Source organism: Prionailurus bengalensis, chromosome B4, assembly GCF_016509475.1.
Source record: "Prionailurus bengalensis isolate Pbe53 chromosome B4, Fcat_Pben_1.1_paternal_pri, whole genome shotgun sequence".
NCBI lineage: Eukaryota > Metazoa > Chordata > Mammalia > Carnivora > Felidae > Prionailurus > Prionailurus bengalensis.
In genome coordinates, this window is record NC_057358.1 from 133,042,701 (window position 1) to 133,067,260 (window position 24,560).

At 56.7% G+C, this 24,560-nt stretch overlaps 1 protein-coding gene across 1 annotated transcript in view; it reads left to right on the forward strand.

Moving 5' to 3' along the window:
* CACNA1I (calcium voltage-gated channel subunit alpha1 I) overlaps positions 1 to 24,560 on the forward strand; it is a 115,724-nt gene that overhangs the window by 53,224 nt on the left and 37,940 nt on the right. Inside the window, exons 6-10 of the mRNA XM_043562660.1 lie at positions 9,094 to 9,253; positions 15,168 to 15,483; positions 17,056 to 17,148; positions 20,482 to 20,794; positions 23,375 to 23,796. Coding sequence (XP_043418595.1) covers positions 9,094 to 9,253; positions 15,168 to 15,483; positions 17,056 to 17,148; positions 20,482 to 20,794; positions 23,375 to 23,796 — 1,304 coding nt within the window. The remainder of the gene's footprint in view (positions 1 to 9,093; positions 9,254 to 15,167; positions 15,484 to 17,055; positions 17,149 to 20,481; positions 20,795 to 23,374; positions 23,797 to 24,560) is intronic.

Sequence of the window (24,560 nt, forward strand, 5' to 3'; positions counted from 1 at the left end):
GTGGCGGTGATGCAGAGAGGCAGGAAATGTGCTCCCAGGGCGGGGCCCACAGACAGGGAGGCAAGGCCGGCAGAGCTATGGGGGGAGGCCACCGGCAGGTCCCAGCTGGGGCACCAGGAGCTGAAGCTCTGCTCCACACGCGCAGGCCCAGGTTCTAGCCCCAGGCCTTCCACTTGCCCATTGTGGGGCCTTGGGCCCCCATGCTCCTCTCCAGGCCTCCATTTTCCAACAGAAAGATGGGGTTAATAATACCAATTTCTATACGGTTTTGTAAGAATGAAATGCCATCATGTGTGTAAAGAGCTTAGCATAGAACTTTGGGTGCAGTAAGTGGTCAGTAGGCGTTACTCTTGTGAGAAGGTACTAGAACACTGAGGACAGGGCGGGGGCATCAGGGCATCTTTGCGGAGGCTGATTTGGGGAGACGATCACCAAGCACACAGAGGGTTGGAGAGGGCATTTTTGGCAGACCGACCTGCACGTGCAGAAGGTGGAAATGTTGGGTGGGCAGGGGGCCGTGTGTCAGGGGAAGGCGGGAAGGGAGCTTTCCACATCTTCTAGGGATTTACTAATAATGATAAATGGCTGAAACGGGCAAGTTCGCCACGGTGCTTTGCCTGGCTGTATCATCTTGTTTCGTAACAGCTCTAGGATGTTGGTGCCATTACGATGCCCACTTACAGATGTGGAAACCGAGGCAGAGAGTGATTGAGTGAAGTGCCCAAGGCCACATAGCGGTGGGGGAAGGGGGGGTCTGAGGTCGGACTTGAACCCGTGTTCTCACGACCCCAGAGCTTTTTGCTCCTTTCTACAGCCTTCTCCTCCCTGTGACTTGTAGCATCCCAGACAGCCACACCATCTGCAGGGCATCAGGAAAGTCCCTGCCCACCTCCAGGGTCAAAGCAGAAGTGATGCCCTCGGGGCCCTTTCTGAACACCTTCCGCTGTCAAGAGCACAGAGCTCCTGTGGCACTGGGCTCTGTGCGACCTGACGGGGACAAGTCTAGGCAGGAGGCAGGGGTGCAGAGCGGTTCATACAGAACATTCCTGCCAGTCTTCAAAGCTTGGTCCTGCATTAATTAGCTTCGGGACCTGGGGAAAGGTTCCTCTCTTGCTCCGGTCCCCTGTCTGCACAATGAGGATGCACGTAGCACCTCCACGTGAGTTAGTCTGCACCCCAGGAGTACAGCAGGTGCCCAGTGAACCGGCCCATCCCAGCTTCTCACACAGAGGGAGGAGGGTCCCAGTGTTGGGGCTACAGATCACAGCATCCACAGCAGTTAGACTAGGGTTTGCATCTGGGATCTTGGAGCAGTGGCTCCGCCTCTCAGGCCTCAGTTTCCCCACCCATAAAATGGGGTCCCAGCCCTCCCTTGCTAGACCAGGGCAGCAAAATGTCCGCACAACACTGGCTCCTGGTAAGGTACCCGTGCCGTATACTGATTGCGTGGGATCCTGGTGGGATTAATCTTGCTGAGAGTCATAGAGAATCTTAGACTCGTCAAGCCTCAGAATCCTAGACTCTTGGTTTCAGAGATCCTCAGAGCCCCGGTTTCAGAATGAGAGGTGTTCGAATGATCTGGTCTTACAGGCACGTTTTCAATTGCCCGTCAGGCCGAGGGGCCCTGAATTCACGGCTGGGCACCATGCCCCTCACCCCAGGCCTGCTCTGGCCCTTTCCGCCCAGGTTCATGCCCGGCTGGGCTGTGGTTAGGCCAGCCATTCTGAGCATGGGTGAAGGAGGCCCCAGGATTTCTTCTTGGATTCTGCTTTGCGGGGCATCTGTCGGAAAGGAAGCTGGGAGACTCACTTTGAAACAGAGTTTGCGTGAAAATCTGGGCAGTTTCGCTTGAAGTGTGTGTTTCCTTGGGTCTTGGGGGCAGCTGGAGGAGGCTTCCACCCCAGGCCACACCTTGGACTTCAGGGCTGTCTGTCCTTGGTGCCCACAGGGGCTCCCAAGCCACCCTGCAGAGAAAGGCCTGGCAGCCCCCAGGGGGAAGGGAGGGAGGGGAGGAGTGGGGGAGAGAGGAGGGGAGATGGGTGCAGGGCCTGATTTCCCCAGGGCTGCTGCCTTCTTGGAAGAGAGGGAGGTAGGTGGGAAAACACGAGGCCAGAACACCTAGTGAGACCCTGACCTGGGAACAGGAAGAGACGCCAGGTGTGTGAAAGGGGAAATGCTAGGGGGGTGAGGGCAGGGTGAGAGCTGTTCTGCCCCTCCCCTGCAATCAAGTTCAAGTTCTACTCTACAAATCAGGAGGGAGCAATTCCTGCACAGGATACCAGGTCAAGGGAGTGGGCTACTATTCATTCATTCATTCATTCATTCATTCATCCAAAGTAGCATTCACTAAGGGGCCATGGAGAGTAGACATAGCCCATTCTCTGCAGGCAGATACCCTAGTCAGGACCTATGGGCCAGTGGGACACATGCTCTAATGGAGGCAGCAGGGACTGAGGGGAAGGATCACTAATATTTACTTTGAGGAGGTTTTATAGAGGAGAGGGGAACAGGACATTTGAAGAATGAGTGGGAGTTCTTTGGGCCACAGTGGGTTCGGGGACCTTCTGTGGGACAGGGGCTAGGACCACCCTGGGGCGTGAGCACGGGGATAGAGGGTTAGGGGCGCACACTCCTTGGCTGGCATCTGTTCCCAACTCAGGAGGGGGCACCGAGGCCCCTCATCAGCTCCCAGGCCCCTCCTCCGTTGGACTGGGGCCAGCAGCTGTGTCCTCAGCAGCACGGCCTTATGCTGCCCGGCTGGGCCTCCCTGGCACCCACTGTGCCCCTGATTAGTTGGCCTTGGCAATGGCAGGAACAGCAGACGGCCTCTCCCGTTCGCTCAGCACCCTCCCCTGACCTAGCCAGGCCTCCGAGAGGGGGTCGCCCCTGGGCCAGCCACAGCCTCGGCCCCCTTTGCCCTCAGCCTGGCACCCTTTCTCCTGGCTGCGGGCTGCACCCCTGGTGGAGGCTGGCGCAGATCGGGTTCTTTCTACTTGAGCTGGTCTGGCAGAGTGGCTGCGCTAATCTGGGCTGACAGCTCTTGTCTGCAGACAGCACCCCGGACCTCCAGGGGAGATGTGTCTCAGGAAGCCCGCCCCCCACCTCCTTCCAGGTCCCCCGCTGCCACCCCCTCTTGGCTGACTGCTGCCCAGCTTCTCCTGAGCAGAGGGTCTGGTCTAGGGGTGTCCGGTGAAAAGGGGTGAAAAGGTTGAGCAGCTTCCATCAGTTTGCCCACTGTCCGTCTCCCTCTAGCTCCCAACTTTATTTATATTTATTTATTTATTTATTTATTTATTTATTTATTTAATGTTTATTTATTTTTGAGACAGAGAGAGACAGAGCATGAACGGGGGAGGTTCAGACAGAGAGGGAGACACAGAATCTGAAACAGGCTCCAGGCTCTGAGCAGTCAGCACAGAGCCCGACGCGGGGCTCGAACTCACGGACCGTGAGATCATGACCCGAGCCGAAGTCGGACGCTTAACCGACTGAGCCACCCAGGCGCCCCATCCAGCTCCCAACTTTAAATGCCATCCAGAGACTCTCTCTACCCTGATGCACCCACATGATACTTCTAGGCTACATTCCTCTCCCCTGAAACCCAGGCCCCACGAGCCTATGAAATGGCTTCACATGGACGTGTACCAGGCGCTCCAAGAGTCCTGTCCCCCGCGACGGCTGCTCTGTGGCTCTGTCCTCAGGCTGCAGACCTTGGAGGTGCCCTGCCTCCTCTCTTCCTCCAACCCCTGCCAACATCCCATCAATCTCTCGACCTTCAAAATAGCTCCAGAGTTTAGCCACGTCCCCTACCTCCACTGTCATCGTCATCTGGACCCAGCCAGATGTGGATTATCAGAGGGGCAGGTGAGCGATGGCCTGGCGAGGCCGGGCGGGATGGGAACAGATGGACGGGAGGCTCAGTGCCCCCGAGAGTCACTCAGGAAGCCTGGCAGGGAGGGCACGAGCAGGGCCACAGCTCTCTTGCCCCTCCCCCTGCCCCCACCCAGCGCTCCCCATTTCTGTTCCAGGGGAGGGCAGGGCTGTCCTCAGGAGGCAACAGCCATATGGCCACCGAGCCCACAGGCCTGGCCCCCCTTCCTGAGCTGTGTGTGCACAGGCCGGGGGTCACATGTGGGCGATTATACACCATCCTGCAGGCTGTCTGCTTATGGGTCGCCTTCTCCCACCCCGGGCGGCCATAGTCCACCTGCCCCCGCAGCTGGGGTGATCTTTCAAACCCTCCTCAGCTATGTCTGTCTTCTGCGCGTGACGCTCGGTGGAACAGGGGCCGGAGTTCTCACACCTGCGGGGCAGTCCCATTTCCGCCACCTCTCATTCGCTTCCCTCCGGCCATGCTGGCCTCCTGGGTGGGTGTTCCTTGATTCATCCCCACCTCTGGGTCTTTGCCCTGGCTGTTCCACCTGCCTAGAGAGCTCTTCCCAGAGGGGCACGCAGCTGACTCCCTTACCTCCTGTGAGTCTGTGCCCTGTATCGTCTTGCGAGCGAGGCCTTTCGGGCCCCCAGGTTGTACCTGTCCTACCCCTGGCCCAGCCTGGCACCCCCCCCCGTCCCTTTCCGCTCCTCCACTTGCTGTTTTCGTTAACACCATCCAACAAATGAGGAGATGTACTTATTTATTTAGTATGTGTGTGGTTTTGTCTCTCCCTACCCGTATCTAGAATGTCCACCTCCTGGGAGCAGGGGACTTGGTCCGTTTATTCACTTGTTTGTTTTAACCGATGCACCCCTAGAACCTAGAACAGCGCCTGGCACGTAGTAGGTCCTCACTAAATATTGGTCGAATGGATCCATCCACCCATCCGCCACTCCTTCGTGGCCATCCTCGGGGGCCACTCTGCCAGGCCCCGGGCTAGATCGGAGGATGCGGAACACCCCTTCTGGGCCTCCTGCTTAGGATGCGGTCAGTTTGGGCAGAGCCATGAGCTGACGAAGGCCGACAGCGTAATAAGTGCTGTGATGGAGGGAGGGCAGGGCAGTGGGCAGCTCACTGCAGGGCTACCAGCCCAGCCCAGGGGCCAGAAAAGAGGACCAGTCAGCCGAGGTCTAAGAAAGGAAGGGAGATGACCTTGTGAGTGTGTGTGAGGGCTTTCCGGGGGGCTGGAAGGGGGTCAGCCTGGCTAGGTCACACCGGCATGGGGTGCTGCTGGTCCTGGGGAGTGGACCTAGCATTGCACCCCCCCGCCCGCCCAACAGGGTACTAGTAATAGGAATCCTGGAGGTGGTGATGGGGGAGGGTGCTGTCGGTGGGGGCAGTGTGTGTGTGAGGGTGAAGAGTAGGGATGCTGGGGGCGTCTGCCAGTCCGGCTGGAGCCGCAGGGTTAGATGTGGGGTGGTGAGCAGAGGGAGGTGCGGCTGGGGAGACAGGCTGGGGCCTGTGCGTAGGGGCTTGGGGATGGGCTAAGAATTTGTACCTTCCCCACGGGGGTGGAGGGACTGCTGGCGGCTTCTGGCTCTGGGGGCTCCTCCTCTGAGGTCCCGTCCCAGCCTCGAGAGGCTGACCGGATGGGAACCACTGTCTTCTGTAGATGAGGCCACTGGGGCCCTGCGGGGGCAAGGCCGGCCTCAGGGCTGCCCCACCAGGAGTGGCACCCAGGCGTCCCGTCCTGGGCTGGTGCTCTGGGCACTCACCAAAGCACTGGATGTCCTGGGGACTCTGGGGTCCTCTTTCCCCTCTCGCCCGGGGAAGCAGGGCCTTCAGCCACACTCATGGGGTTGCCAGGGAGTCTGGTCCTGGCCTCTACCCCAGGCCGAAGGCCCGAGGCATCACACTAAGAAAGCAAAACCAGATAAGTTCATCTTGAGCGATGGTGAGTGAACACCTGGGGGAACTGGAGGCAGGAAGGCTTCACTGGTGTGGGGTGGAAATCAGAGACCGCCTGGAGGAGGGCTGGGCTGGGGATAGGTGTGCTTCGACTTGAGTAGGAAGGATGGTCTGAGGCAGACATCTCTGTCTTTGCCTTTCTTGGTCTTTGTCTCCATCTCTGTCCTCTGTCTCCATTTCTTTCTCTGCCTCTCCTCTCTGCCTCCACCTTCTGAGCCCAGTGCCGGGGGAACTGAGGGCAGAGAGGAACCATCCGAGGACGTGCCTTAGCTAATTACTTGACTGCAGGCATAAAAGGAGGATTAGCTGGGGTCTCGCGGGGTCCTCCCTGACTCCCTAATCCTGTGGCCCCTTTTCCCTGGCACGGAAAGATGGATTCGTTCTGAGTCCCTAATTAGCTAATTATGCCTTGGCTCAGTGGCCCTGGGACTCCCTGGGCCCAAGGGAGGGCCGTGGAGTGAGCTGGGGCCTGGCTTGGCAGAGGGAGGAGGGGAAGGGGGACGGACGGGCTGCCATTCAGGGAAGCCAGCCAGGCAGGTTTTGAGGAGCCTTTCAGAATTTCAATATCCTGGAGAACAAGGGAAATGTAATTAATCGAGCAACAAAGGCTGGGGGGTGGGGGGGGCAGCCATGGAGCAGTCAGGCTGGGGTGGCTCAGAGCCACCTGCTCCCTCAAGGCCTTTCTGACCCAACCCCTTCTCACATGGCTGCTTGCGTCCTGCCGCTGTCCCATCCTCTAGGACTGCCCTGTCCAAGGGCTCGGCCTGCTTAGAATCTGCTCATGGCCTTCCCTGACCAGTCCCCTAGCCCAGGGCCCCTCGCTCCTTAGATCCCGCTTTGCGGCCACCCCCAAGCATGGCCTCGATGCGCTCTCTGAACGGTCATACCTTTGTGCGTTTGCCACAAGCTCCTGTCATCCTGCAGGGCCCAGCTCAAGTCAGTCCCTCCAGGAAGGTGCCCGGATTTGGATGGATCGCAAGGGTGCTTGGTCTATTTCCTTGTTTCCCTTCCCAACGCTCCCTGGGCTATCCCTATTGAGGGTGAGGGTGGGGGTGGGGTATTCAGCCCTCAGTCACCCTGGCCTGCTCTCAACTCGCAGGCTGCCAGGGAGACCCATTGCCTTCTCCGGGAGGAGGCTGACCTAGTTTTGTGGGGAGGGAGGACGGGGCAGGCATTAATTATCGATTGGAAATCACTCCACACGGAGCTCGTGATGCAAATCCGAAATAACTACCCTCGTTAACAACCACCTTAGCATCACCCCTGGAATAAATAAAAATCTGAATAGGGCCACTGTTCTCCTTGTCACCATCTTTTCATCCTCCCTTCTCCAATCTTCCATTCTTTCCTCATGACTCATCACGTATTCAACAAATGTTGGCTGAGGCTTTGTTCTGGGCTAGGAACTGCCGGGTTCTGAGAATGCTGACTGGACACAGGTCCTGCTCCCAGGAGCTTACAGCCCAATGGAAGAGGAAGGGGTAAACAAATAATAATACACTAGCGCTAGAAGGCTACGTAGTGAATGGGGCCTCCGAGATTGTGCGGTATGCAACTTGCACAACTGTGCAAGTCACCCTAGGTCAGAGGCGCTGAGATTGCCCAGAGCAGAAGAGAGAGGGATGGACTCTACCTGGGATGGAATGTGAAAGGGTAGGGGAAGTCTTTACAGAGGGAAAATAGAGCTTCAGCTGGGCTGTGGTGGTTGAATAGGGGTTCACCAGGCATAAGAGAGATGGAAGAGTGTTCCAGAAAGCATGAGTAAAAGCATGGAGGTGTGAAATCCCATAATATGTTTAGGGAACTTCAAATAATTTGGTACTGCTAACCATAGGATGCAAATTGGTGAGAGGGTGTGTGTGTGTGTGTGTGTGTGTGTGTGTGTGTGAGAGAGAGAGAGAGAGAGAGAAAGAGAGAGAGAGAGAGAGAGAGAGAGAGAGAGAGAGAGAGATCTGAAGCTAGAGAGGTAGGTAGAGTCAGATCTCACAGGAGCTTGGAAGGTATGTGCTCAAGAGTGACCCATCACTCCTGACCCTCTTTGGGACCGCAGACACTGGTGTGGATCTTCTCCCAAGAAAAATTCATGGTATTGTACCTGCACATTTTACAGCAATTTCATAAGGTTCACCTCCTGCAGTCCTTCCAGGCTGTTGTCAAGAATTGTCCCTGTTGTGTCCTGGGCTCTGTTTTTCCTGGGCTGGCTTCAATTGTAGGCGGGTGCTGCCCTGCTGAGGCAAGATGGGCCCAGCAGCTCCGGCCTTAAGTCGGCCCAGCTGGCAACCTCTGCTCAAAGAGAGCATTTCCCCCTGTAGTTCCAGCTGAAGTCTCAGGGTTGACCCTCATTGGTCCTGGCTGGGGTCACATGCCTATTCTGGACCAATCACTGGGGCTAGAGGAACGGGATGTGCTGATTGGTCAGGCCCATGTCATGTGATCTCCACGGCAGCCCAGGCAAACCATGGGGACTAGAGTGGGGGAGTGGGGATGTTTTCTTAGGGCTGGGAAAGGTGGCTGGGCCAAACCAGGGAGGTGACCCATCTGCCTGGGGTTTGTGCTCCTGTGGATTCTGCATTGACTGGGGTGTCCAGAGCTCCATTCGTGGAGTCAAGGGGGCAGACGGAGGGGTGGGGGGTGCCAGGGGTTGGGACTGAGCCTGTGGAAAGGGAGAGGGCATGTGGATGGGTCAGCCCAGGGCAGGAGGGGCCAAAGGGAAGGATAGGGAAGTAGACGTGAAGGGTGGTAAGAGTGGGATGGGGCTGGAGGTGGAGTGCGTTCCCCCATTTGCTCTGTGGGGTGGGAGCGTCAGGAGAGTTGGGTGCGGCTCTTGAGCTGGGGAGCCTTTGCAGGGTGGCTGCTGTCTTCTTGGGCCCCTTTGCTGAGGACCTTCTCTTCTAAGAGGGGAAGGGACTGGCTCAAGGTCTCTGAAGGACATCAGATTTGTGCATTACCCAGAAGAGAGTTTGGCACATAAACAGTGCCCCGTAAACACCTGCTTTTTCATCCAGAATCTGGTGAAAGAGTGGTGGGGCCCAGAGCCATTTCTGCGGCCTCTGGGCAGAGGGGCAGACATCAAGGAGAAGGTCTGCTTAATGGCCCCTGAGCAGGCTGGGAGCCCCAAGGAGCCCCTGCCCGCTGTCCCCACCTCTCCTCTCCGTGCCCTTGTCTCTGTTTCTCTAACCCTGCTCTCTCTCTGTCCTCCTGGGACTTCTGCTCCCAAGGCTGACGGTCTCTCTACCCTCCCCCACTCACAGGTATGCGGATCCTGGTGAACCTGCTCCTGGACACGCTGCCCATGCTGGGGAATGTCCTCCTGCTCTGCTTCTTCGTCTTCTTCATCTTCGGCATCATCGGCGTGCAGCTCTGGGCGGGCCTGCTGCGTAACCGCTGCTTCCTGGAGGAGAACTTCACCATGTGAGTGCCGCCCCCACCACCCGGGTGGCTGCCAGCCAGCCAGCTTTGCCTGGGGCGGCAGGGGTGCTGGATGTTTTAGGACGGGGAGGGTCTCCCCGTGGAGCACCTGGTCCCAACCCTTACTCCCAGGAGTGGAGAGAAGCCAAGGAATGTGCTCAGGTGCGCTGGTGGTGGGTCTCCCGTGAGTGGCTGGACACTAAAAGGAGCACAAAAGGCCACTGAGCTCTCAAAATGGGTATCACAGAGTCCCGGGCTCAAATAGGCCCTCAGGTGCCGATTCAGCTCCTAGTGACTCTTCATGCACAGTTTTAACTTACTCGGTAATTGGGAATGGGGCCAGCAGAGTGGAAGCGGCCAACTGGGGGCTCGAACAGGAGGGAAAAGGACAGCTGAGACCCAAGCAGACGTGATGCCAACAGGGAATAAGAAGGCAGAAACCCTCAAAGGCAGACACCGAACCTGGCCCAATTCCAGCACAGACATCCCTCTTGGTGACTCCCAGTCATCCAGGAAAGGTCAACTCACAGTCGGCCCGTTTGCCTCGATAAGCGGGTGGGTGGGCTCCCCACCCCAGAGAGGTGATTGTCGAAAGCCGTCTCCACAGAAGTCCAGCTCTGGCTCTTGGAGGAGTCGGGTTGAGTTGCCTGGGAGAGTTGACATCTGTGGAATTTCCGCGGTGAGGGAGGAGCGGCGTGTTCGGGCGTGCGTACCCGCATGGATGCGTCTGGACGGGAGGATGCTGACACGTTGCTGCGCCTCGGCGGGCTCCTGCCCTGTGCCAGGCCCCGGGGGGACCGAACCAGCCTCTCGCTCGAGAGCAGCACTCGAGTGTCAGCTCTTGCCAAGCCCGTGCTTAGTGCTCAGGACACAACAGAAGGCAGAGTTCCTGCCCTTGGGGAACTGGTCACAGGTGCCTCCACCGAGGGGCTCTCGTGGACGGAGGACGACTGCGGGAGGCTTGGGACCCCCTCCAGGGTGGGCTCAGCTTTCTCTCACATGTCCTGTCAATTGTGGAGAGGAAGCTAACCCCGAGAGCCGGGGTGAGGACGGGGGAGGGGACCGGTTCACCCTCCCAGTGCCCCCATTGCCGCGGGGACCAGAGAAGGGGCACCCTTGTGGGAAGGATCCCGTGGGCACGTGGGGGCCTACTCTTGTGTCAGTCACTTGGAAGAGGTGGGCCCCACAGCAGCAGGAAGCGGGGGGCACCCACTTCTCCCGGGCTGGTCTTCAAAGATGGAGGTGTGTGGGTATGAGCTCTCGGCTTTGGGGGTTCAGGACAGTTCCAGACCCCTCTCTCCCACACGGGTCTTTCCCTAGGTCATTCCGTGGCCGCCTCCTCATTGTCCCGCCTCAGCCCCAAGGTCACCACCTGCTGGAGGCCTTCCCTCACCACCCCCTTACTCCCAGACACTCTGTTGCATTAACCTGCTTGATTTCCTCCTGAAGTTACACTGGTGAGTTCACTTACTTGGTTGTTGGGTGTCTCTAGACTGGTGTATTTACCTGGTTAACAATGATGAGGTGCTCCAGCGCAACAGGTGTGACTGAGGTAATGCTTAAATCTGACCCCTTGTGGAGACTGGGAGGCAGAGGCCAAGAGAGGGGTATCTTGCTCCAGGGCAAGGTTGGCAACATCAGAGCCGGTGTGAGAACCCAGGTTCCCCTGCCTGCAGCGCCTGCCTCCGGTGAGGGTGCTCAGAGCACCCCTTCAGTCTCATGAGCCCTTGGGGAGACCCCACACGGTCTGTTTGAGGGTTCTGGGGCACAGAGTCAGGACAGTACTGCCCAGCTAGGAAGTGGCAGGGTCCGGAATCTGAACCCAGGACTGATGTCCTCTGCAAGGCGTCTGGTCCCTTCTCCCAGATTCCGTCTGAAGTGTTAGCTACACACACGGCCGTTCGCGTCCCAGACAGACTTTAAATATGCGAACTGCTTTGACAATGTGTTTTGAGGGCGTTTTACACCAGGGTTTCTTATTCCACGGATAAAAGGCAGTTCATCTAGCCAGCCCCTGTTGATGGACGTTGCGTGGTTTCCAAGTTTTTGTTCTGCCCGTACGGGGCTGCAGGACGCATCCTGTACACGTGTGATCCTTATATACACGTGGGATCAATGGCTAGACTCATCATCGCCGGTCAAAGTGTATGTGTATATACACACACACACATATATTTTAAAGTTTATTTATTTATTTTGAGAGAGAGGTTGCGTGTGTGCAAGTGCCCGCATGAGTGGGGGAAGGACAGAGAGAGAGAGGGAGGGAGGGTGAGAGAATCCCAAGCAGGCTCCATGTTGGCAGCCCAGAGCCCAGCTTGAGGCTTGATCCCATGAACCATGAGATCACGACCCAAGCCTAAACCAAGAGTCGGACGCTTAACTGAGAGCCTCCCAGGCACCCCAAAGTGTATGTATATTTTTATGCTTCTTTCTTAAAGATACAAATTGCATTTAGCGGTGGACACAACTAAAGTGTAGAGCTTAATGATGTTTTACGTGGGTTCACACCAGTGTAAAGCTACCCAGAGAAACTTAGGGGGCCTAGGGAGGCTCCCTCCTGCCCCTTGCCGGTTCCTGTCCCCCTCACCCCAAAGCGGCCACTATTCTGACCTCTATCGCCATAGATTTGTTTTGCCTGTTCTTGAGGTTTCTTTAAATGCAGTCATACAGGATGCTACCTTTTGTGTCTGCTTCTTTGGCTCAGTGTAATGTGTCTTTGCGATTCACCCACGTTCTTGTGGGTTTTATTTCTTTTTCATTGCTGTGGGTATATATTGAGCAAATATACGACTACTTATTTTTTTTTTTTTTTCATTCTACTGTTGACTTGGGTTGTTCCTGTTTTTTCTTTTTTTCTTTTTTTTTTTCTTTTTTGGCTCTTATGACTCATGCGTATTCTCATACATATCTTTGGTGGATATAGCCATCCTTTCTTTTGGGTAAATACCCAGGAGTGGAATTGTTAAGGGTGCACATACGTTTAGCTTTAGTAGATTTTGTCAAATGGCTTTCCAAGATGGTTGCGTTCAATGTCTGCTAGCAAAGTCTGAGAGCTCTGGTGGCCCAGCATCCTCAGCGACATTTGGTAACGTCAGTCCTTTTCACTGTCACTCTTCCAGGGAGAGCGCAGTGGTACCTTATTGTGGTTTTAATTTGTTTTGCCCTGATGACTAGTGACAGTTGGCACTTTTCACGTGTATCCTCTTATGAAGTGTCTGTTACAGTCTTTTGCTGTTTTTAGATTGGGTGGTCTTTCTTTTTATTGTAAATTTGCAGTGGTTCTTTGTATTCTCGATTTGAGTCCTTTGGTGGATAGATATGTTGAGTCCTTTGGTGGATAGATAGATATGTCTCTTAACGGTGCTGTTGGACGATGAAGCCCTTAGTTGTAATGAAGTCCAGATTAGCAGTCGCTTTTTCAGTATTGCTTTTTGTGTCCAGTTTAATCTTTTCTTAGCCCAAGGTGATGCAAATATCCTCCAGTGTTTTCTTTTAGAAGCTTTCCTGTTTTATCTTTCACATTTAGGTCTGTATTCCGTCTCTTAGTGTGATATGTACAGATTCCCTTTTTGTACAGGTATTCAGTTGTCCCAGCAGCATTGGTTGAGAAGTCCACCCTTTTTCCACTGAATTGCAGGGGTGCCTTTATTACTGCCAGGCGGCCATTTGTATTTGGGTCGGATGTGTTGGCGGATGCCGCTAAATTGCCCCCCAAAAAGTTTATATCAATTTACACTCCCACCAACAGTGTATGCGCATGTGTGTTTGTGCTCACTCTTTTCCGCACTCAGTACCATCGGCCTGGAATATTTGCCATTTGGATGGGTGTAAAATGATCTCGGTGTGAGTTTTGTATGCATTTTCCTGTTATCAGTCAAGTGAGTGTCTCTTCCTGTATATTGGTACGTTGGCTTCCCCCCATCCCCCGCCAAGCATCTTGGCCATTTTTATTTCTTCTGTGAAATTTTTCTCTTTTCTTCTCTTTTCTTTTCTCTTTTCTTTTCTTTTGTCCTTTTACCCCTAGTGGGGGCACAGGTGGTTTTGAGTGACAGGTGGTTTTAACATAGTCTAGATGTCTTCTATTTGTTTTATATATTGCCAATACTTATCCCAGGGCAGTGGCAATCTCTAGCCTGTTTTTGTAAATAAAGTTTTATTGGAACACGGCCATACCCACTTGTTTACCTATTTCCTATGACTGTTTCGCATTTCAAGAGTGCAGTTGAGTAATTGGCGCAGAGACCATATGGCCCTATCTGGCCCTTTACAGACAAAGTTTGCCTACCTCTACTTTTTATTTATTTATTTATTTATTTATTTATTTATTTATTTAGTTTGTCTTTTTACTTAGTATGCTCTCTTTTGTCTCATAGAAGTTTTACATTTTTATATAGTCAGTCTTGAACTTTGCCTTTGTAGAATTTGGATTTGTAGATTTTATCCAGGAAAGCCTTACATGTATATCTTTTTTTTCCTCAAGTATTTCTTTTAAGTTTATTTATTTTGTTTGAGAGAGAGAACAAGAGAAAGAGAGGAGGCAGAGAGAGAGGGAAAGAGAATGAATCCCAAGCAGACTCTGTACGGGCAACGCAGAGCCCGATGCGGGACTCAAACTCATGAAATGTGACATCGTGACCTGAGCCCGAAACCAAGAGTCAGACACTTAACTGACTGAGGCACCCAGGTATCCCAGGCCTTATATATCTTGAGTTAACGGAAATATTTCCTGTTCTCTTGTAATATTTTTGTGATTATGTTTGTTGCATTTATGATTTTTAATCCACCAGAAGTTTATTATTTTAAATCTTGTAATATATTTTGCTTAACCTAATATATCCAAAAGATTACTATTTTCAATGTGCAATCAATAGAAATAATTAATAATGAGATTATTTACATTCTTTTTTTTTTTTCTTTTGATACCAAGTCTTCAAGAAGTTTATTTTTGTATATGGTGTGAGGTAGGGATCTATTCTTTTTCCAGATAACAGTTGTCTCAGAAGCATTTATTGTTTAATTCTTCTTCTCCCCATGGATCTGAAAAGGTGTTTCTGTAATAGACTAAGTTCTGTTTTATGTATGGGTTTGTCCCTGTGCTCTGTGGTGTTCCATGAATCTTTCTGTTCCTCTTGCAATACTATACACTCTAGTAATAATTGTAGTTGTATTTTGCTCTCTCTTGTAAGACTGGACTCCACTCCTCTTGCTCCTTTTAAAAAAACTGTCTTGCCTATTCTTCCATCCAGATAAATCCTAGAACCATCTGTCCAGGTTCCACAGACACAAACAAATTGGGATTTTGATTGGGTTGCAATGACTCATTGTTTAACCTCACAGGATGGGTAGGGCAGAGATTGTCATCTCTGTCTTACAGATGAGGAAATTGAGGTCTGGAGAGAGGAAGTTAACAGCCCAAGGTTACATAGATGGGAAGGGGTGGGGCAGGCAGAGGATCAGATCCTCATCTGTTGGATCAGTAGAATTCAACGTTTGTTGATTAAACATGTACTCTGTGCTGAACAAACAGTGTATGGGGACTGGGGAGCCTGAGACCCCGTCCTTGTCCTAAAAGAGCTTCAGGCTCCAAGAGAAGTTGGGTACACATGCCCTAGGAGCAATGCGGGCGTGTGCAGGGCACAGTCTGGCCACAGCGGGTCAGGGACTAGCCCTGCTCCATCCTGGGGAGGCCCCCTTAGGGAAGAGACCCTAGAACTGACTGCAGTGGGTCAGTGGGAGATTTTTTGACCATGGGGAAGGGCGTCCCAGGTGGGGGAACAACATAGGCCAAGGTCTAGAGGCAGTGACAGGACCTGTTGGGACAGTTCTGTCATACTACGTGGCCTTTCCCCTTCCTGCTCCTCCTAGTGGTGACCCCTCCCCTTCTCTTCTTTTCCCCCCCGCCATCACCCGTGCACAGACAAGGGGATGTGGCCCTGCCCCCCTACTACCAGCCAGAGGAGGACGACGAGATGCCCTTCATCTGCTCCCTTTCGGGGGACAATGGCATCATGGGCTGCCACGAGATCCCCCCACTCAAGGAGCAGGGCCGTGAGTGCTGCCTGTCCAAGGATGATGTCTACGACTTCGCGGCGGGGCGCCAGGACCTCAATGCCAGCGGGCTCTGCGTCAACTGGAACCGCTACTATAATGTGTGCCGCACGGGCAGCGCCAACCCCCACAAGGGTGCCATCAATTTCGACAACATCGGCTACGCCTGGATCGTCATCTTCCAGGTGAGGCCGCTCAGGCCTGGCACCAGCGCACAGGCTGGGGCCCGGGAGACCGGAGTGGGGTGGGGTGAGGGGCGGGGGGAACAGCTGCTTCTGGCAGGGAGGGCTCTGTGCTAGGTGTTGGCCGCCTGTTTCATTGAAATCTGCCCGATTTGCTGGCGCGATGGGCGTTATCGTGCCCCTATTATAGACAGAGCGACTGAGGTTCGAGAGAAAGGAAGTAAGCTATTTGATGGATCACATGCTGGTTAGTGGAGAGTCAGGATTTTAACCCAGGGCCGGGTGCCCCCAAAGCCTGTGCTCTTTGTGGAACCCCAGGTTGCCTGGGGACCGATGGATCCCGGCAGTGAGGTACAGACCTAGAGGGGAGAGACCAGACTCGCGCCCGTTAGAGGGGCTGACCAGGCAAGGCCTGCACACAGGACGTGGGGGAAAAGACATTCCTGGTGGAGGTGACCACCTGAGCCAAGGCCCGAGTGCAGGGAAGGTTCAAGGTGAGCACCAAGGAGCTGTCTGTCTGTCTGGGTAGAATCTCTCGGACGTTTTTCGTTGATCAGTCAGTAAGAAATACGTTTTACTCAGTGCACACATATACACACACTCACAGTTACCTTTACTGTGTGCCTTGCGCGGCCCCACTGCGCTGCAGACGACCGGGGTGGGCCGTGTTGAGGAAACGAGGGCTCTAAGACTGGGTACCGCTTCCTGCCTCTGTGCCTCAGTTTTTCACCTTTAACGTGGGGGTAATAACAGCCCCCTCTCACCCTGAGTGGCTGAGAAGAAGAAGCTAGATGACGGGAGCCGAACAGTCAGCCAAGTGTGGAGTGAGTGCTTGGTAAAGGTCACCTTCCCGCTGCCCTCGGAAGGAAGAACAGGGCTGGAGCGGGGGGTGGTGGCTGAGAAGCCCCGAGAAGAGGGGAGGGCCTTATCAAAGCGGCCGCTCTGTGTGCTTTGCTCTGGGGAGCATCGAGATCACAGAATTCAGAGCCGCAAGGCGTGATGTGATGTGATCACAGCCCAGCAGCTGTGTTTTGAGACCCTCAGCCCCCAGGGGTGTGAATGGGTTGCCTGGGAGAGGGCAGTTGCTAGGGAGCGCCCAGCGTTTGCTTTGCCCGAGGCTGCTCTGCCTCCCTCTCTGGGAAGGAGAACACAGTCACACCATCATAGCCACACCCCTGGGCTCAGCTGAGCTGTACCCTAGGCCCAGCTGGTGAGCTGGAGTTGGAGTCCAGGGCCCCCTGCTTCCAGCCCTCCTGCCTTGGTGAGGGAGACTGGAGAGGGGCAGGCTCTGGAGCAAGAGGGACCAGGCTCAGGTCTGGCTCCCCGCCTTCCTGGCTGTGTGACAGAGGGCAAATACTGTAACCTCTCTGAACCTCAGTTTCCTCACCTGTGTATGGGGGACGAGGATGGCCGTCCCATGGAGCCTTGTGGAGAGTTCGAGAGAGAATGTGTGCCCAGCAGTCTGGCACACAGTGGGGCCTCTGTCTGGGGCGCTGCGTTGGTCGCCTGTCTTTCCTGAGGGTGCCGCCTTTCCTGTCTCAGGCTCACCGGTCCTCTGCTCTGTTCTGGCTGCAGGTGATTACCCTGGAAGGCTGGGTGGAGATCATGTACTATGTGATGGATGCTCACTCCTTCTACAACTTCATCTACTTTATCCTGCTTATCATAGTACGTGTCAGGGTAGCTGGGGCTCTCTGGGGAAGCTCACGGACCCAGGGACCAGGGATGGGGCTGGGGGGTTCCCAGGGAGCCCCTCAGAGCCAAGAGAGCTGAGTGGGAGGGAGCAGGAGGGGCAGGGTTTCTTTTTTTAAATTTTATTTTAAGCCATCCATACACCCAACACGGGGCTCGAACTCACAGTCCTGAGACCAAGAGTCGGGTGCTTCACTGACTGAACCAGCCAAGCCATTTTTAAATGCCTCCGAGCAGCGGGTGACTGAAGGGACTCATCAGCGCGGCTGCGGGAAGCATCCATCACTCTCGATTGCCTTCATTGCTCATTTCTGGGCGTTTAAGACCATCGAGTCGCTCCTGCTCATGTTTCTCTGCCTCGTAGTCTCTGGGAATACATTCTTCTCACGACTGTAGCTAGGTGCAGCCCCAGGATGGGAGCTTGTCTAGGGCTCCAGCTTGTTCCTCTTTTCCCGTGGTGGGAAGGGGAGATACTCTGAAACAGAAGCCCGGGGCTGCTTCCCCACAGGGCTCCCTGAAATTCTCGGATGCAGGGGGCGGGGGTGGCTTAGGGGGTGGAGGCGGGGCTCTGTCTGCCTCACGGAGCAGGGTCCTTCTGGGAAGCCCCTCCTGCCTCCCTCCACAGTCCGCCCAGAGCGAGCTTATCCACCTCGTCATGCCTGACCGCGGCTTCAGCCACAGCACAATCCCCCAAATGTCAAGGTGATTCTCTCCTGGGCGAGTCAGTGCTGGCTCACTCCCTACTGCTGTGAGGCTGGATTCTCTGGTGTCCCGATGGTGGGAGAGGGCATGCTTGGCTCTCTGGGACAGCACCTTTTCCTGAGCTGGTGGGACCTTGACCTGAGGGTTCAGGACAAGCTGGCAAGTGACCCGAGACGTACCTGCTGTTGGTTTTGCTCTGATGCCTTCCTGGGGGACGCAGGGGCCTTGGACCTGTAAAGAGACCCCCAGATAAAAAGAAGGGGGTTGAGACTTTGTTCAGCATTGCCCTTCATCCATTGGTTTGTTCATTCCCCAGCACCATCAGGGAGACCTGCCCTGCTCCAGGCCCTGAGCCGAACACTGGGCACTGAGCAGTGAGGTGGGCCCGGCCTTGTCCTCGAGGAGCTCACAGTCTTGGGCGGGGGGCGGGAAGATGGGCTACGCTTGACATTGACCAGACAGCATATTAGGAGCCACAGCAGAAGGAATCCTGAGAGGTTGAGGGAGCCCAAAGGAGTTTTCTAATCTAGCTTGGAGGAGGAAGAGGGGAGTGGGAGACTTCCTGGAGGAGGTGATTACCGGAACTGAGCCTTAAAGGCTGAGGGCAGGCAGCCAGGGGGAGAGCCTCTTGGGCAGGGGGCAACTTGCAGAGACCTTGACATGGACAGAGTCCTGATTGGAGGCACTTCGAACCACTGGGGTTGCTGGAGGAGCCTTGAATTCCAGAGAAGCACTGGAGAATGTGGTCTGCCCCTCCTGATAGAGTTAGGGGTGGGGATGTCAAGTTGGTAACTCCCAGCGTGACACGAGCCACGTCTGTTAGCTCCCCCGAGTCCCGTGGGGGATGGTGACGGCACCTAGGCTTATGGGTTCTCAGGAGGATTAGATGAGACAGAGTCTGAGGCCTGCATGACCCCTGGCACACAGTAAGCCTCAATAAATGTGCCCTGCCACTTTTACTGCTGGTATTTTTGGGCCCCAGGTGGCTCTGTCACAAGAGAAAGGGTACTGGCAGGGGGCTGAGGATGTTGAACTTTTCTGGGTGCTGGGAAGGGTCCGGAGAGCAAAGCCTGAACCACCGGGCCCTCACAATCCTGGCCATGCAGGGCCACCTACCCATTCTGTTCCTCAGGTGAGGATCCTGAGCTCCAGAGAGGTGAGAGGTCCTCAGCCCTCAGACTCTGGTGCCCAGCGCTCCCTCTGGTTGGAAACGTGTTAAGCTTGTCTTGCCTGAGCCTTGGGTTTTACAGACGGGGAAACGGAGGTCCAGAAGGAAGGGGGGAGCTGCCTGGGTCACAGGGGCAGTGGCTGTAGAGGCAGGCTGTCTAGAAGCCTGATAGGTGTGAGCTCCCAGAGGGAAGGGTCTGCACCCTCTCCTTCTTGGTGACCCGTCACAGGGGCCCGATGCGCAGCAGATCTCCAGGAGACGCTGGCGGAAGATAGAACCGAGAGGGCCAATGAGGGGCATCTTTGTACCTGGGGATTTTCTCAGGGTCCTCCAGCCAGGAAGCCCTCCCCTCAGCCCTCGATAACCCCAGAAGCCCAGCTCCCTCTTTGTGACGTGGGGACAGGAGGGGAGGGTGAATCAGTGGCTGGGACTGTGGCCTGCGTGAACTGCCTTGCCTGGCAGGTAGCCCGGAGGAGGATGAATAGCTGGTAGGTGGACCCTCCTTGCTGGTAGGGCCACTGATCTCTTTCAAGGGCTTAGCGAATGCCAGAGGAGGGGTCTGCCCTCTGGCAACTAGGACCTACCTGTGCCCTCTGCGGCCTGTGGAGGCCACTGGAACTGGACCCTGCATCATGAGTTGGTGGGATTCTTAGTACTGACTGAGTAGTCTCCCCCACCACCTCCATCCAAGCACAGATAAAGCCACACAAGTAAACCCTGTCTGAAGGAAGTTTCTCTTTTGTCTGGATGCCCAACTGAGGCCAAAGTGGAGGCCAGAGAGAGGGTAGGGCTGGGGTGGGACTCAGGGCCTGGATAGTCTGAGAGGGTGTGGGCCTCCCTCCCTGGCCTCAGCACTGACGTCCCTGGCCGGGGTCCGAGGGCCTGGGGGATCGGGCTTCAAAGCGGGTCCCAGTGGGGCCTGGGGAGCTGCCTGGGCCACCACTGTCCTGGGGCCCTGGCCTCCTGTCGGAGCAAGGCCTCAGCAGTCTTTTCCTGTCCCTATCTGTGCCCGTGCCTCTCCGTCTCTCTGGGCCCTCCACCCTCTGCCCCTCTCTCTCCCCGCCTCCTCGCACCCATCACCCTGTGTCTCCCACGCCCTCCGCTTCTGCACTCTCTGAGCCTCCGTCCCTCCCTCTCGGTGTTTCTCCTCATCGTCTCTCTGTCCTTCCTGCCGGCTCTGGCTGTCTGTCTCCTGGCTCTGTCCTGTCCCTGCTCCGTGCCTCGGATTTGTCCCTGCCCCTCTTCCTCCTGTCCTCCTTTCTGCCTCGGTACCCCTCTGCTTCTCACCCCACCTCTGTCACCGCGTCACCACCTCTGCCTCCCCGTTTTCTCTTTCTCTCTATCCCTTCATTCTCCTCTCCCCCACGTCTGCCTCCCCCCACCAATCTGTCCCCTCTGTTCCTGTCCCTGTCCCTGTCCTCTCCTCCCGTTGGTCACAGGTGGGCTCCTTCTTCATGATCAACCTGTGCCTCGTTGTCATAGCGACCCAGTTCTCGGAGACCAAGCAGCGGGAGCACCGGCTGATGCTGGAGCAGCGGCAGCGCTACCTGTCCTCCAGCACGGTGGCCAGCTACGCGGAGCCCGGCGACTGTTACGAGGAGATCTTCCAGTACGTCTGTCACATCTTGCGCAAGGCCAGGAGGCGTGCCCTGGGCCTCTACCAGGCCCTGCAGAGCCGGCGCCGGGCCCCGGGCCCGGGGGCGTCCCCCTCCGCCAAGCCCGGGCCCCGCGCCAAGGAGCCCAGGCATTACAGTAAGTGGTCCCGCCTGCCGCCGCCTCCGGGGTGCCCCGCTCAGGCCTCGTGTGCCTCCAGCGGGGGATTCTGGGGACCCCGCGACGGCACCGCTGGCGAACGCGCCCCCCTGTCTCCTCGGCACAGGCAGAGCCGTCCGGCAGGTTGAGAACCCGGGTCTTCCCTCGGGAGCTCCGGTCCGTGCCCCTTGCTCCCTCCCTGCTTTCCTGACCCCCTGCCGGTACCCCCTGCCTGGGCTGGCCTCGGGCTGGGGGCACCCAGCACCCCGAGCCCTGCAGGATCCCCTTCCGACCCCAGTGGGGTCACACGTGGACCCAGGCTCCGCCCGGGATTCACACTTGAAAGAAACGGACGGTTGTCTATCCTGTCTGGTAAAACGCTAACGCCCCACTCCTCTCAGCCTGCCTCACGCCCCACGTGGCTTCCTGCTGCCACCACGTGCTAGCACGCCAGAGCAGTGACGACCAGCCACCTGGGATAAGGGGGCTGTGGCCACCGTGCCGAGGCATGGTGTGTCGGGGGCCAGAGATCTTCTGTCTCTGGGCCGTTAGGCTCAGAAGGGGCTCTCCATTCACTCCCTCGTCTGTTCTAGAAAACAGTCCTGAGAAGAGGGCAGAGTGAGTTATATTATCCCGTTTTCAGATGGGAAAACCAAGGTTCAGATAGGTGAAGGGAGTCACCTGGGGTCACGCAGCGTGTCCGTGACAAAATCCGCATCAGGGACATCAGAGCTGGGTTTGCTGGGCCTGCGTCCAGAGGGAAATGAACGCTCCCGCTCAGCTCCCCGGAGAAGGCCAGTGCGCCCCAGGAGAGGAGTCCCGCCCCCCAGCTGGTGCCAAGACGGAAGTCAGCAGGGTCCCAGCCCCGGAGCAGGTGCACAGCGTGTGACCTGGACAGCCTGAGCCCCTCTGTGGGCCTCAGTCTCCTGCTCCGTCAGGTCGAGGATGAGGCTCACGGGCAGGGGGAGTCAGCCACCCCCGGGCCCTGCCCCTGCAGCTCTCAAGCCCTGAGATTCTTGGGAGGCAAGCCAGAGAGAGAACTGATGCTCGAAGCTGCCGCCCACCCCTCCTCGGGCGCCAGCCGTCCAGGCGTGGTCTTGCGGGAGGCTCCAGGTGGCCCGTGGGCTGGCCCAGCACGTGGACGGGGCAGCTGGGGTCTGCCTGCAGGGTCCCTGGATGACGCGGGCTTCTTGCTGCTGCCCCCACCCTCTCCGGGGAAGCTGTGTGGAAAGAAGTCCAGGGGGCTCTCTGGAGGGGGACCTTGCCCCCTGCCCCTGGGCCTCAGTACCTTCCCGCTTCCCTGGGAAACAAGTTTCAGGGGGCCCAGCCCCAGGCACGAGTGGGGCTGAGGTGGGCCTTACTGAAGTGGGATTGACCCCGGGCTTCTGCCTGCCCACGCCGGCTCCCAGGGGATGAATGAATCAGAAGGCCTCGTCCGGGGCTTCAGGAGATATTGGGAGGCAAATCTGGAAAGGGAGGGTAGGCATTACATGTTTTTCATTCCCTTTAATTATTATTATTCTTAAATGTTTATTTAGTTATTTTGAGAGAGAGAAAGAGAACACGCATGTGGGAGGGACAGGGTAGGGTGGGTACAGAGAGAGAGAGAACCCCAAGCAGGCTCCGCACTGTGCCCCCATGGGGCTTGATCCCATGAACCCTGAGACCATAACCTGGGCAGAAACCAGGACTCAGATGCCAGACGCCTGAGCCACCCAGGCACCCTCCCTTTAATATTACTAATAGCTTTTCTTTGCTCGCACCAGGAAAACGTGTATTTTAGGACAGTACAGGTGAACATAAAGAAGAGACCAAACCACCCAGGAAGAACCTCTCTGACACCTCCTTGAAATGGTTAAAGATGGGCAGAACTGTGGTCTAAGACTGGTTCAGGCTTCTTAAACTCTCCCTGGGGCAGCACAGGGGGTGAACACTTCTGCCCCCCACTCCCTGCTGTGCCTCCCGTCAGCCCCTCCTGCCTGCTTCCCCTGGAGCCACCCCGACTCTCAGGGGGCCTCTAGAGCAAGGGTTTGGCTCCTGCCCAGGGCTCCTGCCTCCCTCCCTCCCCGGGACACAAGCCCCACATACAGGCGGGAGGAGAATTGAAGATGGAGAGGTCACCTTGGCTCTCTCTAAGGGGCGTCCGTCCGCCACATCAAGCTGACTCTTTTAGAAGCTCTTTTAGAAACTCTTTCTCAGCCATTTCCCCAAGTCCAATGTGAGCAAGCAGGACCGTGGGAGGGCTGGGCCTCGGGCCAGGAGATGATGTAGCCAGGACAGGCGACGAACACACGTGCCCCAGGTACTGTTCTAGGCACGCCGACACATCCACAGTAGAACCCTCCCCACGGCCCTCGCTTGTCACAGGGGCCAGCCAAGCCCAGGGAGGTAAAGCCAATCCCCCAGGAACTACAAGCCACTCGACCTCCTCACCCAGACAGAACCTGAGCCACAGGAACTTGAAGCACACATGTGTCCCAGGGTTAGCTTGACCCCTGGGGTGGGCAGGTCCTGCCCCCTCGGAGCCCCTCAAGCCTGTGTAACCTGAGGCGCCGACCCTGCCTTGTGTTTGCTTCGCAGAGCTGTGCCCTCGACACAGTCCCCTGGACCCGATGCCCCACACACCGGTGCAGCCCATCTCTGCCATGCTGGCCTCCGATCCTGCCAGCTGTCCCCGCTGCCAGCACGAGGGGAGCCGGCGGCCCTCGGGCCCGGGCAGCACCGACTCGGGCCAGGAGGGCTCGGGCTCTGGTGGCTCAGGTGGTGACTCGGAGGAGGTGGATGGGGACGGGGCCCGGAGCAGCGAGGATGGGACCTCCTCAGGCCTGGAGAAGGAGGACGAGGAGGAACAGGCGGACGGGGCGGCCCGGCTGTGCGGGGATGTGTGGCGGGAGACCCGAGCCAAGCTTCGAGGCATCGTGGACAGCAAGTACTTCAACCGGGGCATCATGATGGCCATCTTGGTTAACACCGTCAGCATGGGCATCGAACACCATGAGCAGGCCAGTGGGGGCGGGCGCTGGGTGCGGGGGCGGGCATGGGCGCGGGGGGAGGGCTGGACGCCTAGGCCCAAGCCGGCCCCACGCAGCCCGGGCTGTTGAACATCCCCTGGGTGTCTGTCTCCCACCTGACCGGGGCCGGGTCCGATTCTGCCTTGTGGCCTCAGTGCCCAGCCCTGGGCCCGGCCCAGAGGAGAGGGAAGCTCCAGGTGTGTGCCTGGTGGGTGAGTGAGCGAGGGAGGCGGAGCTGGTACTGGGGCCCGCCGGGTTGAGATCCAACTCCCGTCTCCTGAGTGGCGCGGCCTGGACACCAGGCACCCACAGCCCCTTCCCCTGTCCGCTGCCAAACCTGACTTCCGGTCATCGCCTTTCCCGCGAGCCCTCCTGTCCATTCTCCCCCAAACAGCTGGCGTGGTCTTTCCCGAGGCCGGGCTTTCCCCTCTCCCCAACCTGCCGCAGCTCCCCATTGCCCTCGGCACAAAACACAGACCTTTCCTCTGACAGCCAAGGTCCCTCTGTGGCAGTGCCTTCAGCAGGTTGGGCGTCCTCCTGTCCCTGATGTCCCCACATAGTCCACCCTCCACGCAGCCCGGCGGCACTGAGGGTGGCCCCAGGGTTGCCCTGCAAAGACTGTCCCCTGTCTCCCTCCTCGGCCAACCCTGTGGTTTCTTCTGTCCTCAGCACGGGGTGCGTGGAGTGCAGAGTGGGTGTTGGCTGAGTTCATGGTGTGTCCCAGGCCCCCTGGGCCATTGGGGTTCAGAGACATG